This window comes from Salmo salar, chromosome ssa28, assembly GCF_905237065.1.
Source record: "Salmo salar chromosome ssa28, Ssal_v3.1, whole genome shotgun sequence".
In the NCBI taxonomy this organism is placed as follows: Eukaryota; Metazoa; Chordata; class Actinopteri; order Salmoniformes; family Salmonidae; genus Salmo; species Salmo salar.
Window position 1 is genome coordinate 15,855,380 of NC_059469.1, and position 19,057 is coordinate 15,874,436.

General features: G+C 44.7%; 1 protein-coding gene and 1 long non-coding RNA gene across 3 annotated transcripts; both read right to left on the reverse strand.

The window, feature by feature from the left end:
• Positions 1-76: 76 nt before the first annotated feature.
• Positions 77-2,808, reverse strand: LOC106589581 (serine/threonine-protein kinase LMTK2). Its single transcript, XM_014179725.2, has 4 exons — positions 2,611-2,808; positions 2,325-2,511; positions 1,999-2,232; positions 77-604 (listed from the first exon to the last, which is right to left on the reverse strand). The coding sequence occupies exons 1-3, from the start codon at positions 2,620-2,622 to the stop codon at positions 2,000-2,002; spliced, it is 432 nt and encodes a 143-aa protein (XP_014035200.2). The 5' UTR covers positions 2,623-2,808; the 3' UTR covers positions 77-604; position 1,999.
• Positions 2,809-2,993: 185 nt separating this feature from the next.
• Positions 2,994-17,767, reverse strand: LOC123731458 (uncharacterized). 2 transcript variants are annotated; one of them, XR_006762591.1, is made up of 4 exons: positions 17,564-17,767; positions 4,797-4,880; positions 4,494-4,618; positions 2,994-3,167 (listed from the first exon to the last, which is right to left on the reverse strand). It is a non-coding gene; the product is annotated as an uncharacterized lncRNA (long non-coding RNA). The 2 variants fall into 2 exon arrangements; XR_006762592.1 differs by lacking the exon at positions 17,564-17,767 and adding an exon at positions 15,795-16,383.
• Between the last annotated feature and the right edge of the window lie 1,290 nt (positions 17,768-19,057).

Here is a 19,057-nt window from a genome sequence, read left to right on the forward strand (position 1 = left end):
ACCTATTGTTGCAGCATGGGATTACTTATCACTGAGATATGCTTCACAATAGGCAAGGGGAAACAAATAAAATGAAAACTGTAGAAATATTTTATTTTATTTTCAACATCAAGCTCTTATCAGTACAGTAGTTAGCTGATGAAAAACCTGATGAAAATGTTGTTACATTTTAAATATGCAGGCTGTCAAATACTTCATGAGTGAATCAAGACATTTCCATTGTTGGAACCCATTTATTCAATGTAGGATTATCAGGTCACCATTGCTATGTTGTGATCATCAGACCCCTCTGTTATTGTTAATGTGCTGTAGGCTAATCCTTATTGGGAGACAGGCACAGCCCTGAAAGGTAAACAACTGACTCTTGGTGGTACAGTAGCCTGAAAGGGGATGGTTTATCAGCCCTGCAGTTGGACCCCTAGTCAGGCCCATAGAATGTAAAGGGAGTATGTGTAGTGTTTACTAGTGGTGAAACAGCAAGGTCCCACTGTTGAGCTCTTCTGTTCTTCTGTTTATTTTGAGATTTGTCTTCGATCACATTGTCTTCCTTCAGCAAACACACTGTTAGACCTCCGTCTCCTCATCCCCAGTGGCGGATACTGGGCTAAAACACAAGAAAGCCAGACTTCTGTATGATATAGTGTTATAGTTCCACAAACATTTCTACCCGTATCTAAAGAGAATGTCAGACACAGGTGAGCAGCTCCCAGCAGCAAAATGTGCAGCGGTGAAGTCCTTGAGTGTGTGTGTGTGTGTGTGTGTGTGTGTGTGTGTGTGTGTGTGTGTGTGTGTGTGTGTGTGTGTGTGTGTGTGTGTGTGTGTGTGTGTGTGTGTGTGTGTGTGTGTGTGTGTGTGTGTGTGTGTGTGTGTGTGTGTGTGTGTGTGTGGGTGTGTGTGTGTGTGAACACTAGTACTGGTTCTGCCAGGTTTCTTCTAATCAACCAAACCACACTTCACATTCTGTGGAAAGTTTATTTCCGTTTGTTCAGTTTCTTCTCAGGACAACCATATGTATTTAGTTTATCCATCGGTTCTTAATAACTAATAACTACTGGCTATACTTTCAAATAAGTCAAGCAAACTCAGGTCTTACAAGCTGGACCAAATACTGTAACACACGCACACACAGGCACACGGATGCCGACATGCAAGCATGAACATGTGGATCAGAGTTGAGTGCCATCCTGTCTTGTCCTCCACCTATACTGGCCATAGAGCCGTCCGCAGCCCACAGATGGACTCAAGGACACCCCTTGAAATAGCTAGACAAATAAAGGTCCGTCTCCTTTTCTTTCCCCCTCTCTCTCTCTTCCACTTCCTTTCCTTCTCTCCTGTCCCTTCATCTTTCCCTTTTCATCACACCTCTCTATTTAGAGTCTACACAAACCCTGCCTTTTCTTATTATGAAAGAATAAAAACAGATCAATATTATCTATTTACTACACCACTTACTACATTGTGTAATGATGAAGTCACTGTGTCTTAGAAACCTATGTAATAGCCTTTTCACTTTCGTTTAGCCCTAGGCTGAATGTGGCACGAGAGCATGACCGGCGGCATTGATAAGACAGTAGTAAAACTAGACGTCTGTTGACTGGGCTGAACAATAGGTCTTTATGCTGACTGAGAAGAAGATAACATGCTTTCAACTCCAGCCAGAGCCACAGATCTGATATCTATTGCTTTCACTGTGGCCAGCTGTGCTCTTAGCTACTACACAGCCCAGGCTTATTGAGTCAGACAATGTACTGTCACAGAGCTGTGTGATATCAGTGTAACCAACATACAGGTGGTTTGGAACTGTTGGAGAGAAGAAGAAAAAACTCTCCAGCTAGAAATCCATTAAATAATGAATCATATAAGGGAAGGGGAGAGGAGTGGAGTGGAGTGGAGAGAAATGAGGGAGGGAGAGAGAGAGGGAGAGAGGATAAGTAATTTTTTCCATGAGCCCAAGGCTCTCTGGGTGACAGAAAAACAATTGTGCAGCCAATCACTTGCCTCACTGCTCCAGGTCAGCATCAGTGACGTGGGTGAGGACCAGACTAGAAGGTCTCAACTGTGAGCAGGCATGGGTGGATGGACAACTCCACCTCTGGTGTGAGGATGTGGAGGTCTGGTGGGGGGGAGCGGAAGATATACTGGATTCTGATATTATAAGATGGTGATCGGCCATCTTGGTTTTGAGGGAGCTGTCCAAGAAGGAGAAGTCATCCTCCCATTCTAAACCAGGACCTGTAGGACAGCATAAACACAACCACCATCACATAGAGATGTCATCAGACAGATAGAGAGATCACCATCAGCATAGAGAGATAAAGACATACCATTGTCCTCTAAGGAGACCCCTGAGGTTGCCATGTGAGGTAGATGGTTGACATAGCTGCAGGGCGGGATTGGGGATTGATCGTTGGTCTCAGGTGTGTGTCTGTAAATTGGTATTGGAGATTGACCCTTGGTCTCTTTGCTGTTGGTCTCTGGCCAGTGACTTTGTAGCTCCCTGGTGGGACTCTCCTATGGAGCGTGTTCAAAATGAAATGATGTAGATACTGTAGGCATAAAAACATGACTCTGATGTAAAATACAAATTATCTGTATGATAGATGCAGTTACCTGATCAAACATATAGACAGTGACATCATCAAAGAAAGACACCTTCCTCCCATGTCCAGGTTCATCCCCTTCTGATGATACAGGGTTGGGCTGGGGGGTCACAGGGTTGGGCTGGGGGGTCACAGGGTTGGGCTGGGGGGTCACAGGGCTGGGCTGGGGGGTCACAGGGCTGGGCTGGGGGGTCACAGGGTTGGGCTGGGGGGTCACAGGGCTGTGGTGGGGGGTCACAGGGTTGGGCTGGGGGGTCACAGGGCTGGGCTGGGGGGTCACAGGGCTGGGCTGGGGGGTCACAGGGCTGGGTTGGGGGTCACAGGGTTGGGCTGGGGGTCACAGGGCTGTGGTGGGGGGTCACAGGGTTGGGCTGGGGGGTCACAGGGTTGTGGTGGGGGGTCACAGGGCTGTGGTGGGGGGTCACAGGGTTGTGGTGGGGGGTCACAGGGTTGTGGTGGGGGGTCACAGGGCTGGGCTGGGGGGTCACAGGGCTGGGCTGGGGGGCGACGGGGCTGGCCTGGGGGCCCTTCTCACCTGAGGAGAGCCAGCACTGGAAGTCTTCATACCTGCATGGAGAAAAATATGATTCTTTCACATAAAATGCAGTTAATTTTATGTTATTCTTCAACATACAACTTGGTATTTTATACAAATAAATAAACATCTACTGAGACATCCATCGTCTCCTTCACACTGTGTGCCCCAGAGCGCTAGCGACAGTATATCTCCTTCCAAAACAGGAAGTGCAAAACCTCATTACTAAGCGGCTCGTCTCCGTACAATGACATGGCACCCAGGCAATCATTGGAGAATGTATGTCTATTATTTTCTCCTGGCCACTCACTGCAGGGTCTGAATAAATATTGGTGGCTGTCTTCGCAGGCGAGCACGCAATAGGAACCTTTTTCCGTTCTGCGGTCACCGGGCAACCGTTAAATGAGTGACTCAGGCAAGGAAAAAGAGATGCTGACTCACTGAGCGCTATGACGAACGAACGCAAGAGGCAGACACACAGCCCAGGAGATGCACACACACGTTCTTGCCCCCTCCCCTCTCTCTCTCTCTCTCTCTCTCTCTCTCTCTCTCTCTCTCTCACACACACACACACACACACACACACACACACACACACACACACACACACACACACACACACACACACACACACACACACACACACACACAAGGCTCTAATCTGTGTCTCCTTTATCACCTGGATTAGCACCTCACTGTGTAACCGCTACCAATGTCCTACATACAAAAACACACAGTTTAAACACACACACATGCGCACACAGACACAAATACACAAGCACGCACTTGCACGAACAGTGGTGGAAAAAGTACCCAATTGTCATACTTGAGTAAAAGTATAGAGTAAAAGTATACCTTAATAGAAAGTTATTCAAGTAAAAGTGAAAGTCAGCCAGTAAAATACTACTTGAGAAATATACTTAAGTATCAAAACTAAAAGTATAAATAATTTAAAATTGCTTATGTTAAGCAAACCAGACGTTTTTTTCTTTACGAATAGACAGGGGCTCACTCAAACACTCAGAAATCATAATTCAAAATGTAACGAGTACTTTTGGGTTCTAGGAAAATGTATGAAGTAAAAGTACATTATTTTCTTTAGGAATGTAGTGAAGTAAAAGTGAAAGTAGTATTTTTTTAATAGTAAAGTAAACTACAGATAACCCCAAAAAACGATTTAAGTAGTACTTTAAAGTATTTTTTACTTAAGTACTTTACACCACTGCGCACAAACACACAAAGAGAGAGAGTACTATAAAATAAAGAGCATTATGAGCTGAAGATATAACAAGACAATGCAAACTGCAAAGCAATGGTCAAAAACCATTGACACTGTAGTAAAAGTTACAGGAACATACCATTGGTCGCTCTCATCAGTTTGCTCCACTACGACCACACCCATTCGGGTAGCCAATAAGGGGTAGCCAATAAGATGAGGGTCCATCCAAAGACAGCACAGCTAACTCAGCCTCTTAAGTGAAGTCTGCCAAGTGAAGATAAACAAATGTCATTTTACATGTTGCTACATCACGATGCCCTCAACTACAGAACAGTACAAAGTTCTGATGCAACTTCCTGACACACAGTCCTATCTTACACTATCAATGCAAATTTCAAGAGAAAATTGACTTAAGAGAGAGAAGGTCAGAATACTACTGTACCTTGTGGTTTGAAGGTCCCATTCTACAGCAAATGGTCAGATCAGCGGATCAGTATGACAAGAGAAGTAATCCAGAACCGAGTCCCTGGAGAAAATAAATAAAATAGGAAATAAGAAGGAAAGCAAGATAGACAGTGAAAGAGAAATGAGGACGAGAGAGATAAGAAAAAGGAAAAGCGACAGAGAGAGAAAGAGAGAGAGAGAGAGAAATGAAAAGACCAAAGTCAGATAGAGGTGAACAGTGAGGAGTGGACAAAGAGCTCACGTGTACAGTAGTCAGTCCCATGGGCTTGACCAGGAGCAGAGCAGAACAGGCAAATCGATTGAAAGCCTGGCTAATGTTGCCTACTTAAATAAAGGTTAAATAAAATAAAATGAATAATGTAACAGATCCTCCTCAGTGAGAGACAGTAAGAGGACAATACTCACACACACCTACTACTCCCAGAAGCTTTACAGACAAAATGCTTTGACAATTTTGGCTCAAAATCAGAAACTGAAAGTTTGCAAGAGGTTTTGGAAGAAAGAAGGATGTACAGGCTGTGCTACGTCAGGACCCTTACGATCTTTAGGATTTTCACCACAGGCATATAATCACAAGCCTATGCGGCATGAATGCCCTCTAGTGGTTCTGTTGATAATAGCAGACAGTCGATGTCAAAGACATGTCACACACAAATCAAAGGTTATTGGTCGCATATACAGTTGAGCAGAGCGAAGTGCTTATGTTACTAGCTACTAACACTGCAGTAAAATGTCAAACACCAAATAATAATAAATAAAAAAATACTACACGAAATCAAGAAATGTCAGATCGAATCTAATTAAGAGCATTCCAAGTGTAATCTGTACATATTTACACCAGATACGTTTACACAATATATACTAAGAATGATATGTATATCAGTAGATATATTAGAATGAGCTATGTTGAGAACACAGTATTTAAGTACACAGTACAAAACCCCATGGCATAATGGATAGAATTGCAGGAAATTAGCTTCCTGACCAGAGACCTGAATATAAATACATACACTACTGGTCAAAAGTTTAAGAACACCGACTCATTCAAGGGTTTTTCTTTATTTTTACTGTTTTGTAGATTGTATAATAATAGTGAAGACATCAAAACTATGAAATAACACATATGGAATCATGTACTAACCAAAAAAGTGTTAAACAAATCACAATATATTTTATATTTGAGATTCTTCAAATAGCCACCTTAATGACAGCTTTGCACACTCTTGGCATTCTCTTATGTGTTATTTCATGGTTCTGATGTCTTCACTATTATTCTGCAATGTAGAAAATAGTCAAAATGAAGAAAAACCCTTGAATGAGTAGGTGTTCTAAAGCTTTTGACTGGTAGTGTATGTATGTGTATGGTTTGTATAGACATTATGGGCAGTATGTGAATAGAAAAGGTGTGTACAGCAGTATTTATGTAGTATGATCCATGACTACAATAAAGTATATACATATAAAGTGGGTAAAACAGTATGTAAACATTATTCAAATGACCAGTGTTCAATGACTATGTACAGTGAGGGAAAAAAGTATTTGATCCCCTGCTGATTTTGTACATTTGCCCACTGACAAAGAAATTATCAGTCTATAATTTTAATGGCAGGTTTATTTGAACAGTGAGAGACAGAATAACAACAAAAACATCCAGAAAAACACATGTCAAAGCATAGAGTATCCCCTCTGCAAAACATGACTTAGTACTTGGTGGCAAAACCCTTGTTGGCAATCACAGAGGTCCGACGTTTCTTGTAGTTGGCCACCAGGTTTGCACACATCTCAGGAGGGATTTTGTCCCACTCCTCTTTGCAGATCTTCTCCAAGTCATTAAGGTTTCGAGGCTGACGTTTGGCAACTCAAACCTTCAGCTCCCTCCACAGATTTTCTATGGGATTAAGGTCTGGAGACTGGCTAGGCCACTTCAGGACCTTAATGTGCTTCTTCTTGAGCCACTCCTTTGTTCCCTTGGCCATGTGTTTTGGGTCATTGCCATGCTAGAATACCCATCCACGACCCATTTTCAATGCCCTGGCAGAGGGAAGGAGGTTCTCAGCCAAGATTTGACGGTACATGGCCCCATCCATCGTCCCTTTGATGCGGTGAAGTTGTCCTGTCCCCTTAGCAGAAAAACACCCCCAAAGCATAATGTTTCCACCTCCATGTTTGACGGTGGGGATGTTGTTCTTGGGGTCATAAGCAGCATTCCTCCTCCTCCAAACACGGCGAGTTGAGTTGATGCCAAAGAGCTCCATTTTGGTCTCATCTGACCACAACACTTTCACCAGTTGTCCTCTGAATCATTCAGATGTTCATTGGCAAACTTCAGACAGGCATGTATATGTGCTTTCTTGAGCAGGGGGACCTTGCGGGCACTGCAGGATTTCAGTCCTTCACGGCGTAGTGTGTTACCAATTGTTTTCTTGGTGACTATGGTCCCAGCTGCCTTGAGATCATTGACAAGATCCTCCCCTGTAGTTCTGGGCTGATTCCTCACCGTTCTCATGATCATTGCAACTCCACGAAGTGAGATCTTGCATGGAGCCCCAGGCCGAGGGAGATTGACAGTTCTTTTGTGTTTCTTCCATTTGCGAATAATCGCACCAACTGTTGTCACCTTCTCACCAAGCTGCTTGGCGATGGTCTTGTAGCCCATTCCAGCCTTGTGTAGGTCTACAATCTTGTCCCTGACATCCTTGGAGAGCTCTTTGGTCTTGGCCATGGTGGAGAGTTTGGAATCTGATTGATTGATTGCTTCTGTGGACAGGTGTCTTTTATACAGGTAACAAACTGAGATTAGGAGCACTCCCTTTAAGAGTGTGCTCCTAATCTCAGCTCGTTACCTGTATAAAAGACACCTGGGAGCCAGAAATCTTTCTGATTGAGAGGGGGTCAAATACTTATTTCCCTCATTAAAATGCAAATCAATTTATAACATTTTTGACATGCGTTTTTCTGGACTTTTTTGTTCTGTCTCTCACTGTTCAAATAAACCTACCATTAAAATGATAGACTGATCCTTTCTTTGTCAGTGGGCAAACGTACAAAATCAGCAGGGGATCAAAGACTTTTTTCCCTCACTGTACATAGGGCAGCGGTCTCTAAGGTGCAGGGTACAATACTGGGTGGTAGCCGGCTAGTGACATTGTCTAATGTTTATTAAAAGGTACTGGGCGTAGGTCAGCTAGTGATAACTGTTTAAATATCTCATTGACATATCTTGCAAGTTTCAAGTTTATTTGATGTGACATAATAAATGTCCAACAACACGTCTATGTACAGATTCCATTCAATTACTACTATCTCCTGAAAGAAGGAATATGGGATTAATTGACTGAAAATATTATTCTTCATCAATTTTCACAGTATATTTCCCACACTGTTTCTGAAGGAGGGCAAGTTGTAAGGTCCGGTTGCTACTGTCCTCCCACTGGCAACAAAATCACTGATGCTGGAGTTCCACTTGACACACTCATGCAGCATCAGGATATTGTTCCCAGGGAGACACAGGCACACTCGTCTTTCAGGTCCTCCCTGTCCCGAGTCTGAAAAATAAAGAAATGATGGAGTGAAGAGAGGAGTGGAGGAAAGGAGATGGAGAGAGATAGACAGATGGTGGTTAACTCAAATGGAGGAAGGTGCTTGCATTTCACCCTGTCCCCTGTGTGTTTAAGGGGCACCCCCCTCTTTCCTTTTATCCCTCCATCCCTTGCTCCCTTCCTCCCTCCCACTTTCTGTATAGTCCAGGCATCATGTCACCTAGCCTGCAAACCCTGGTCCTTCTGTTAGGTCCACTGAACTTAGCAGCATTGTGCATATGACATAGGCCAGGGTTGAAAAACAACTTGAAATGTAGTCTAAACTATTTGTGCTGTGGTCAATCTATTTACTCAGCATCAGATAGTTCTGCTACCTCTTGACATAGATCTACAGCGTCATCCACTTCATTCATTAATTACAGTATCTTTGACTCTGATGGGCCACATTGAAAGCAGCATCCATCTTTGCTCAGATTTCAACTGTAGGGATAGGGTGGGTGGATAGCTGTTCCATTCCCTAATTTATTGTTGTTTTTCTAACTGGGGCAAAGCATAGAGTATCCCTTCTCCACTGCCCCACCTGCTATTAATACCCCTAGCCAGGGTAATAACAAGTCTATATCTACCTCTCCTCTTCCCAGGTCTTAACGGCCACTTGATGACAGTCCAAAGAAATGCAATGCACCAGTCCCACAATGCAATGCAACGGCTTGGGACACTTGTCCATGTGCAGACCCTAGTGGGCGGAGTCAGGGACAGAGAGTACCAATAGTAGATCTACCCGGGCCTAGCACCACCCGAAAAAGTGGAGGGAGGGGGGGCGCTTTTCTTTTCTGATTGGGTTGGCTGTGACTTTGCCACACCAATTTAGTTGTATCACACGCACATTCGCAGGCCGGGGGGGGCTGCATAACTATCCTTTTACACCAGAGGCACAGAATCATCATATCCAGCCAACAGACGACAAGTGACACCAAACAATCCGTGAGAGGAGGGTAATTGGAGCTCACTGGGCTTATTCTGAGCAGTGGCAGTGACGCCCAAGCAAGGCAGGCGACACATGACGCTCTGCTCTCTAACCGTCCAGACCATGCAACATTGCACTCTGGGTAAACCTGTGAAATGAGCTCTCCACCACCCAGGCCCCTAGCAGCCCTGTCTACAGCCTTTATTTGGACACGCCCGGAGGATAGCGTCTCACTTCTCATTCTGGCGTTTTGGGGGTTAGGGTGAAACTAGACACTGAAACAACAACAGTCAAAGTGGTAAACATGTCAGCTTATTGTGTCATGCCAGTAGTATCTTAGTATCTTAGTAGCAGATTATTGGGTCTTTAGAGCGTTTGCTGACAAGAGTTCCTATAATATGATGACATAAATCTAAGATACATTTCAGAGAGCTGATAATGTATTTATGAGCCTCTGTTGACACCAGTACTCCTGCTCTTCCCCAGTTGAGACCTGGACATGGCTGAACAAGCAAGACTGATGCCAATAATGCACTACCATTTCGGGTAAGTATGCGCGCATCAAGTGTGTATGTGCCTCAAGTGTGTGTGTGTGTGTGTGTGTGTGTGTGTGTGTGTGTGTGTGTGTGTGTGTGTGTGTGTGTGTGTGTGTGTGTGTGTGTGTGTGTGTGTGTGTGTGTGTGTGTGTGTGTGTGTGTGTGTGTGTGTGTGTGTGTGTGTGTGTCTTGTGTGCGCTTGCATGCGTGCTTAAACAAGTATTGAGTGGAGCCAACTTAGCCTAATTTATTCATCCATGTTCATTTCCCTGTACGGGCAGAACACGGTTTACTGGGGTAAGGAACTCTATACTGCAGTATACAGTACAGTAACCTGTAATGGTACCTCCACCCCTCAACATAAAGTCTAAATGTAGATACCCTGAACACATCCCTAAATAGGAGTAAACACTAAGTAGAATTGAACACATATACAGTGAGTACAGTGCCTTCAGAAAGTATTCACACACACATTTTGTTGTGTTACGGCCTGAATTTAAAAGGGATTAAATGGAGATTTTGTCTCACTAACCTACACACAATAGAGTACCACATTATGCGTCATACTACCCATAAAACCTAGCTTTCAAACAGGGAAATGGTTCCAATCGTTTTCCACCGTTCATTTTTCTCATAGGGGATTTTATAAACACTTAAAATAGGGGCTGTGTTTTGTGTAGACTTACCCTGGTGTGACGTTTTTATAACCATGGAAATGTCTCTTGGACAAGGTGACTTTTATCAATATATTCACCTATATTTACCCCCCCAAAATGAAATGCTAATTAGCTGCTAATGTGGATATCATAAAGATCTACAAATGTCGTTTCGATCTGGAGGAGACTGACGAATCGAGGCAAAGGTAACAATCACTGGATTAACTATCTAATGGTAGCTAAATGTAGTAATGAATAAATTGGTTACATTTCTTTAAATGGACAATTCTGTGAACTGCTTTGTGCAAGTTCTAAATTGACACGATACCTGTTAGCGAAGGTGTCAGCTAGAGAGGACATGCAGGAGCTTGCTGTCACGCCTGCTCCAGCTCCCCCTCCCTGGAGCTCGAAGGCGCCAGGCTCCCCAGCATTACGCACTCCTGCTACCATCATTACGCACACCTGCCTTCCCCCCGTCACGCGCATCATCAATTATTGGACTCACCTGGACTCAATCACCTCTGTCATTACCTTCCTTATATATGTCTGGTTCCCCGCTCTGTTCCCTGCTTCAGCATTAATGTTCGCATGTCTTTGTATACACGTGTGCTGATGCTGTTTCTTTCCTGTTACCTGTCTGTTCCGCATTAAATGTTCAACTCCCTGTACCTGCTTCTCATCTCCAGCGTCGGACCTTACATGCAGGGATTTGTAGTTTTGCATGATGTCTTTGATGCTAATTAGCATTTTGAGATTAAATAGAGTCTGAGAGTAAATAGAGACGAATATATTGATAAAAGTCACCTTGTCCGAGAGAGATTGATATGGTTATCAAAACGTCACACTAGGGTAAGTCTACACAAAATACAGCCCTTATTTTAAGTTTTTCTAAAATCCCCTAAGCCAACTGACATACAATCATCATATACGCTGCTGCTACTCTGTTTATCATATATCCTGATGCCTAGTCACCATACCTCTACACATATCTACCTCTATCTCTTCAGTATCCCTGTACATTGTAAATATGGTATTGGAATTGACCCTGTATATAGTATGCTTACTTACTTTCTCGTGTTTTTCTTATTTTATTTCTTCTGTGTTTTTGTTCTACCTTTCGTTATTTTTTGTGCTACATTGATATTGATTACTACATTGTTGGGTTTAGAGCTTGCAAGAAAGGCATTTCACTGTACTTGTGCATGAGACATTAAAACTTGAGACTTGAAAGTTGAACCTCCTTCCCAAACCACTGACAGTAAGTCAGGTTCTCTCAGGTCGGCAGGTAGCCTAGCGGTGAAGAGCGTTGGGCCAGTAACCGAAAGGTTGCTCGTTCGAATCCCCGAGCCGACTAGGTCAAAAATCTATTGACGTGCTCTTGAGCAAGGCACTTAACCCTAACTGCTCCTGTGAGTCGCTCTGGATAAGATGACTAAAATGTAAATGTAGGTCAGTGAACTCCAAAACCCATGTTGTGACAGTATCCTACCACTAGAAGGCAGATAAACGCATGTTGTGACAGTATCCTACCACTAGAAGGCGGATAAACCCATGTTGTGACAGTATCCTACCACTAGAAGGCGGATAAACCCATGTCATGACAGTATCCTACCACTAGAAGGTGGATAAACCCATGTTGTGACAGTATCCTACCACTAGAAGGCGGATAATCCCATGTCATGACAGTATCCTACCACTAGAAGGTGGATAAACCCATGTCATGACAGTATCCTACCACTAGAAGGCAGATAAACCCATGTCATAACAGTATCCTACCACTAGGAGGCAGAGAAGAGAACCCTTCCCTCCAGAAGAGCTCGTTTCACTCAGCCAGTGTGTGTAGTGGATGGAAGTAGACCTTATAGGGTCATGCATGTCTAATAGACGATGTGGCTCTGCTGCTGTGTCACGGCGATTTAAAAATAAAAGTGCCATGTCAGTCTGGCAGCTCACCCACCTGCCTCTTTCTGCCTGTGTTCTGGGTTGTTACCATGGTGAGGAGAAGAGATTAGGAGATCAAATGACCCAGCTTGAACAGGAACACAAATGATAGATATAGCTGTCTATACCTATACTGTCTATATCTATACTGTCTATAACTGTCTATATCTATAACTGTCTATATCTATACTGTCTATAACTGTCTATATCTATAACTGTCTATATCTATAACTGTCTATATCTATACTGTAAGGTTCATTTGGACTTTTGGTACATACAGGTGGGGGATCTTAATTTTCCTGCACAGTAGTAAAATGCAATCTTGTATACAAGGTTTAAAAAGGCTTCTAATGTTTGTAATTTCCACTTTAAAATGTCAGACTTGATTTGTCCTACTGTGCAGAATGTTTGTGAAGGGGTTTATTAGGGGTTTATTAGGTAGTTAATTGGCTGTTAACACAACACTAGGCTGGACTGTGAACTGTTAGTTTGGTCTCTGGGGAGAAAGAGGGGGATTGGAGGGTTCGGGTTCGTAGGGTGTTGTGGGTCGTGGGTAGGGGGGTGTAGGGGGGTGAAGGGTTAGTCAAGACAAGCACTGGCACACCTAGGCCTGTCATTACATCATCAATCTGTACAACCTCATTTCAGGAATTTCACTAATACTTTAAAAAAAAAAGGAATCATTAAAATGGTTACAGTATATATTACTACGGTGATACTCAAAACATTGTTTGAGTCTATACAAGTGAGCATAGTGACTGTAGAAAGTAAACTGAAACTATCCTAACAAGAAACCCATTGAAGCCTGTGACGGTCCCATATAAAGGTACACATACGAACACGTGAATGCAACTCATACAGTACTGTAACAGAAGCAGGAGACCAGCTTAGAGCAAACTGATATTTCAGCAATAACATGAAGCTAGCACTGAGCCGCAGAACACACAATCGTTGAGAAATGTGCTGGCGACGCTGAGAGGCAAAGGACTGTTGGGAAAGTGTTGAAAAGCTAGACTGTCACCTCTGACCTGCACACACACACACACGCAATCATAATCCAAGACGGACAGCTGTAGAACTCTTGGATGGTGCAAAGTGATCATTCAGCCAGCCACACTCAACCACTACCACTATCAGATACTAAAACAGTCCCACTGGGACAGCTGGTCTGGAGGGAGAGAACACAGCGTACATACAGTAGCCTGAGAATGTAATGATTGACAAATTGTCAAAACACATTCCCTAACTGGAGAGCTATATCAAATGAAATTGTCTTCGTGGTTTCCGAGGACTGGCCAGCGATGTTCTAATTTAAACCCTCAGCTCTGCTCTGTGCTCCTCCTATCCCTCACATCCTCGCCCCATCCCAACCTCCTCCAAGGGGTGCTGGGGAACCCCACCCTTCACTCACCCACCACCGGAGAGAAAGAGACTGTCACTCATGCTCTAAGCCAACTGGCATCAGAATGGCCCTATTACAGCTCGGGGGGGGTGGGGGGGGGTGGGGGGTACTACTCCAGTTGCAAGGTGCAACTAGATATCGGTCCAAAATGTAATGAGTCAGGGTTATCCCTGGTTACGAATTAAACAGACAGGAAACAGAAGATAGAGGGACATAGAGAGACGGACGGTGAAGGGTATAGGCTACACATGCCAAAATAGATTTTCACATTTAATAAATAGCTTACATGACACTTGTTGCGGGCTAACTTACTTATGATTAAAATAATTGCAGTTTAATTCATATTAAAAAAAAAAAATCCCCTGTGGTTTGCTGCTTCTATCCCCACTCTTTAAATAGAGTCGCTGGCTAGCTGCATTGTCACGGATCCCCCCGGTACTGCTACTCATTCTGTTTACCAGTTCCGGAGGTCAACGTCACCGGCCTGTCTAACCCAAATCTCTTAACTCTTTAAGGGGGTCCTGAAGCTTGAGAAGTGCACATTACATTCCACCCCACGGCCCCTTTCCTATCCAGGAAGTAACACAAGAGAAAGACCAACCATTTTCTAACACTCCTTAGAACAGAAGGGTGGAGGGGAAGCGAGAGAGTCAGGAGAGAAAGAAAGAGGGAGAGAGCAAGCGAGAGAGTCAGGAGAGAAAGAGAAATGAAGAGAAACTGAGAGTAAAAGAGCGCTGCACCTGCTGATGTGGGTGTGGAAGGGAAACCTGATATACAATGGCTTAACGACCATCTCAGGGAGTAACAGTAGACTGTGTTAGCTACACAGGCCTATTTAATGGCCTGGTGAAATCACACCAGCAGAGGGTGATGTGTGTGGGGAAGTCTCTCTCCGGCCCCCTGAGATACAACTGGCCAAATGTCCCCTCTAACCCAGGGCTGTTCAATCCCGGTCCTCGGGACTTGGGAGCCCACACATGGTACATGCTTTTGTGCCAACGCAACCACACCTGATTCAACTAAGCCTGGGTCGCAGCCAAAGGGGGTCTTTAACTGGAACGAAGAGTTGGTTGAAACGTTGTCCATTTAATAAAGGTAATTGGGAACACGTAACAGAGTGCACGTTCATTTTATTTGCTTATTTACTCAACCCACCTGATAACTTCCTCCACATAATATTACTCCTGTTGTGTTTATCCTCCCAAACCCAATGAGTAGCCTGCCCTTGGCTCACGTGTAGACTGCAGAATGAGTGTGAGGGAAGGTTCTTAGGTTGTTGTTGTGGAGAGGGTACTCAGCAGGGTACTCAGCCAGCCTGGCAGTAAGTTAGGCTGGAGTAAGGAGTAACGTGAGCAGTGATCAGAACGTGAGCAGCAATCAGATAGAACACTCTGTCTTGTTTTCCTTTGGTTGCTGAGGATTTATAGCTGCGAGAAGTGGCACAGGGTTACTACAGGGCTCCCATCAACACGCACTCACTCACGCACACACACATGCACGCACGCACACGCAGACAGGCATGTACGCATGCACGCACGCACACACACACACACACACACACTTAAATCTTGAGTGATTGATGCTAAAGTGTCAGGAGAGCGAAATAAAACCGCTTGAGGAGGGAGAGGCCTTGCGAGGAGAAGTGGGGTGATGGGATTGGGGGGGCCGGGATGAATCTGAGAACGGTATCGGTATGTCCCCCACCACAGCTGGTCCGATGGAAATAGACAGAGATGTAACTGAGCCCAGGGAAGAAGAGGAGCAATCGCTTTCTCCAGGATGGATGTTCAAGCAGTCTCTCTCTCTCTCTCTCTCTCTCTCTCTCTCTCTCTCTCTCTCTCTCTCTCTCTCTCTCTCTCTCTCTCTCATTATACTCTCGAGGGGGCAAATGTTTAAAACATTAAAAACCTCTACATGCAGTCCACAGTAATTACCTGATGACAATGGCAGGTAGATCCAAAGCCCATACCCATAGCAGCCTGTTAGTGGGCTGAGCGAGCGAGCCCGGGCTGGCTGCAGATCTCTGTCTAAGTATAAGAGGAGTACAGTAGGCTGAATAGCTCAGCAGCAGAGCCCCAGATATGCTCCCTGTGACTTCCCAAAGACCTTATCAGGGGTAGAAACGTTGTCCATAAACAGCATACAGAATCAGACCTGAGCAGACCTCACCCTGAAATGTGCACAAACCCAAGTCAAAACAGGATTTGTTGTCTTTCAGATAATTAAGATGAACTTCATTTAGCTTGCTCGATGCAGTGGGACCAACGGATAAAAAACCAGATAAAGAAAGCAAGCAAAAAGCCCAAACCCAGCAGGTCAGCAGGCTCTCTCTCTCTCCTCTTACTCTGGGAGTGAGAAGAGAACGCTGCCACCGCCTGGTTGGCTTGGCAGCTGAGAGACCGTCCCCATGTCTGTCAGCTATGCCAAAATGACTCAGCTCTCACCACACCAAAATAGCACCAAACAATCCCAGCCAGGCAACAATGTGGTGGGGCGGTCTAAGGCCCTACAGATCCAGGTTCGATCCCAGGCTGTGTCGCAGCCGGCTGTGACCGGGAGACCATGAGGCGGTGTACAATTGGCCCAGCATCGCCGGGTTTGGCCGGCCGGATGTCCTTGTCCCATCGCGCTATAGCGACTCCTGTGGCGAGCCGGGCTCATGCACGCTGACACGGTCGCCAGTTGGGCGGTGTTTCCTCCGACACATTGGTGCGGCTGGCTTCCGGGTTAAGCGAGCAGTGTGTCAAGAAGCAGCGCAGCTTGGCAGGGTCGTGGGGAGAAAAATGGCTACAAAATGAATGGTAATCATGGTCCAGGGATCTGGGGGAGATCCCTCAGGAGGCTAATGTGTTTTTCAATCACTCTGTTTGATTAATCTGTTGTCACAACAAATTTTTAAAGGTTTTAAAAGGCTTCTGAAGTTCGGAATTTCCACTTTAAAATGTCAGACTTGATTTATCCTAATAAAAAATGTATCAACCCCTACAAACATTTTCAAATAATAACTAACATTTCCTGTTGCTGCTGGATTCTTTTTCTGCTTTGAGAAACTGGTCAAATGAAGATAGTACACCTGTACGTGTGCTTTACTTTCCACTGAACTAACCAGTGTGTCAGTGTGTGTTTTAGTGTTTCCATAGTTACCAGTTAGACTCAGCTCTAATGATGGAGTGCAGATCCCCCAGGAGGATACATGGACAAGTTTTTACACTCAATAATTGTACAGACATTTTTACCCCATAATATAATTCATCAATAAGGTCCGAGGGGGTGTGGTATATGGACAATATACCACAGCTAAGGGATGTTCTTTGGTATGACGCAACGCAGAGTGCCTGGACACAGCTCTTAGACGTGGTATATTGACAATATATCACTAACCCCCGAGGTGGCTTATTGCTATTATGAACTGGTTACCAACATACTTAGAACAGTTAAAAGAAACGTTTTGTCGTACCCGTGGTATACGGCTGTCAGCCAACCAGCATTCAGGGCTCGAACTACCCAGTTTATAATCCCCTTTTGATAGATCAACAACACATTTTACAAACCAAAACAATACAGTCTTGCCAGGTCTCAACATGACATCATATCTGGCAAAGTGGATACAGTAAGCTCTATCAACCAGCACAACGCAAAACAGGACTACAATGACAAACACAAAATCCCAATCACAAAAATATATAATTTTCCTCCTACTCACCACTATGGTTCTCCATGTAGAAGGCTGCTCTGCTCCTTAGTCCCATTGTCTTTCCTCCTCCACCTCCACTACTATTGTGTACTGTCTTCATGGATATCGCCAAGCTTCACCTGCACAGGAAACTACATAGAACGCCAACATCCACACACAGCTAAAACATAAAGTCAATCTGTACAGTCTCTACGTGTCCAACCCTACCACCCAACCCTCTTCCCCTCTCCCTCATCCCCCCCATCCCCCTCTCCTCCATCACACAGGAAACCTGGCCTTCCTGCAAACAAGCATCGGCGCATGGAAGGGGACAAGGCCGCGGCCGGGGGCAGGTATGGAGGGAGAGGATGTTTTTGTCGTTCTTCAACTCCCCTGGCTGAGAGGCCTGCTGTCGTCTATCCTGAGGAAACCGGCTCACGTCATTGGTGCTCAGAGGAGCTCTACAACTCCAGCCATAGGCTTGCACGTGCTCAGTAGCAGGCCCACAGTGACACAGATCGCTGCAGAGAGGGCCCGGGCAGATATCAACAAGGACCCCCACATGGGAGCAATGAAGTAGATGCATTATTAGGGATAGTGGGGATACTGTAAATCATCATTCCCCAAGGTTTCATGTAAGGGTAAATGTGTCAAGGTCAGTTCAAGATCTTTATCGATATGTTTCTCTCCAAAGCTAGTCGCTGTTGAACCAGCAGGAAACATTACACTGTAAGGTTTCCAAGCCAACGGCCATTATCCAGTTACTGTACATAATAGGCTACAGTAGAGCATGGCCACCTGGGAATGAGTGAATTCTCCAGCAGGTGGCTGTTCAGTAAAACAGCCTCACAGGGAGGTGGCTCTTCAACATTTATCAGTCATTAACACTTCCCCAACCTCTATCAGACACCAACAGCTGTGTCTGCCCCACTGCAAAGACATAACATGTACAGTAGTACTGACACTGGAGATTTGAAGAATCAAAACCTAATATTCTCATAAAACAAAGTCCCTGGCAAGTGATTTACCACTACCCGTGACGATAGTGAGCCTACCCCCATCGCAGGGGAAGCCCAAACGTGACTGAGCCTCCGAATAACAGGATGTTTATAGCTAAGCCTGGGGGATCCTGTGCCAGAGAGACAGCTCTGTAACACAGGGAGGAAGCAACCAGAAACGTAGAGAAGGGAGAGGGCAGAGAGGAGGGAGATGAGCAATGGGAGTGGAGGAAGACAGGAAGAGAGGGAGAGAGAAGAGCAGGCAAGTCAGGCGATATCTGGCCAACCAAATATAACTTCTGTTTTCTTGGCCTCTTATCTGTTCCTATAAGCCTTTTCCCCAGCATGTCTGAAAGGAAAAACACTAAATCACATGAATACAAAGACAGATCAACACTTCTGATCATGTATCTCTGTCACTGGATGTTTCAAACAAATCTCATATTCAGGCTTAATGGGTTCAATCTGTACTTTTTCCACTATATGGGGGGAAAGCTAGTAAGAATGGCTTTCTGTTCACCCGAAG

Excerpts from the sequence above, each read along its gene's own strand:
- LOC106589581 (XM_014179725.2), bottom strand. Across the intron at positions 2,233-2,324 it reads GGTCTCCTTAGAGGACAATG|GTCCTGGTTTAGAATGGGAG; the intron begins GTATGTCTTTAT and ends GCTGTCCTACAG.